The sequence below is a fragment of the Coffea eugenioides genome, chromosome 11 (genome assembly GCF_003713205.1).
Source record: "Coffea eugenioides isolate CCC68of chromosome 11, Ceug_1.0, whole genome shotgun sequence".
NCBI lineage: Eukaryota > Viridiplantae > Streptophyta > Magnoliopsida > Gentianales > Rubiaceae > Coffea > Coffea eugenioides.
In genome coordinates, this window is record NC_040045.1 from 16,974,807 (window position 1) to 16,976,134 (window position 1,328).

At 55.3% G+C, this 1,328-nt stretch overlaps 1 protein-coding gene across 1 annotated transcript; it reads right to left on the reverse strand.

Annotated features, from left to right (window-relative positions):
• Nucleotides 1-379: 379 nt before the first annotated feature.
• LOC113752010 lies at nt 380-1,012 on the reverse strand. Its single transcript, XM_027296152.1, has one exon. The coding sequence runs from the start codon at nt 1,010-1,012 to the stop codon at nt 380-382; it is 633 nt and encodes a 210-aa protein (XP_027151953.1).
• Nucleotides 1,013-1,328: the final 316 nt, after the last annotated feature.

Sequence of the window (1,328 nt, forward strand, 5' to 3'; positions counted from 1 at the left end):
TGAGCTTGTAAATGTCTTTTGTATAGCTCTTGAAGTGAAACCCTAATGTATCACGGGATTCATTTCCTTTTGATAGGCAAATCGAATGTGTACTTCCTTAGTGAATGGTTTTGGCTTGCCGTTGTGGCTTGTAAATGGCTAATGTTATGTTGTATATGTTTTTCGATGCTTGGTTGGGTTTCGGACGGGTCGGTTACTATTCATGGCCGACTCTGGAGTTCGTTTCTTTTATTTTGGGATATTTTGCCCTTTTGCCTTGTTGCGCGCATTATAAGTTTCAAACGTGATAGATCGCTTTATACTGCACCGTTAGTCCTGGCGAGAGTTGGGCAGGCAGTCCGCTAACCTCTTTGGTTCGCCTTAGGGGAAGGTGGGGCTGTCACAGGTCTCCCAGGCCCTCTGTCTCCATGACAGCCAGGATTTGCGCCCTTGGCCGGGTTAGGGGCGTGTATCCTTTTTCAGGGAGCGGCGGTGGAGCGGGGGCCCTATCCTTGGAGAGGCGATCGAAGACGTTCTTCTTGGCTTGGTCGTCCTTAGTTTCAGGGTGGTTTGCCCGTCCTTTCCGGTCCCCAAGCTCCCGATCTGATTCTCGTTTCAGGCGGCCGGCCTCCTCTGCGTTGGCAGCAGCGTGAGCCCGATTCAGGAGCTCTCCCAGATTCTTGGGAGGCTGCTCGACGAGCTTGTAGTAGAGCTCCTCTACCCTTAGCCCGTTCATGAAGGCAGCCATGACCACTTTCTCATCTTTGTCCCTGATCTGCAGGCTTTCTGTGTTGAAGCGCGTCATGAAATTCTTTAGGGACTCGTCCGGCTTCTGCTTGACGGCCATCAAGTGAGCCGCGTTTTTCGAGTAAGTCTTCGAGGAGACGAACTGGGCAGCGAACTGTCTGGCCAGCTCGGTGAAACTCCGGATGGACCCCGGCGCCAGGCCCTGAAACCAGAGCCGTGCCTTTCCCTTAAGAAACATGGGGAAGGTCTTGCAACGGAGTGCGTCCGCGGCGGTCTGCAGACGCATGTGCGTCATGAAGACCGAGAGGTGGTCTTCCGGGTCCGTCGAACCATCGTACAGCTCGATGTTCGGAATCTTGAACCTCCGAGGTAACGGGTAGTCCTCTACCTCTCGGGTAAAGGGCGAGGCTGCGTAGTTATCCTCATACTGTTGGGGCCGCAGGATCTACTCGAGCTCGTCCCGGACGGGCTGCCACTAAGGAGGATCCCGCGGCCGGCTCTGGATGGACCGGACGGGAGATCGCTCCGGTTCGTTCCTCGCGAGCTTCCACGAGGAGGGGTTCCTCAAGCGGTCCCCGGCGGACCGGTCGCGAGAATACCTC

Excerpts from the sequence above, each read along its gene's own strand:
- LOC113752010 (XM_027296152.1), bottom strand. The coding sequence starts at position 1,012 with ATGCGTCTGCAGACCGCCGCGGACGCACTCCGTTGCAAGACCTTCCCC.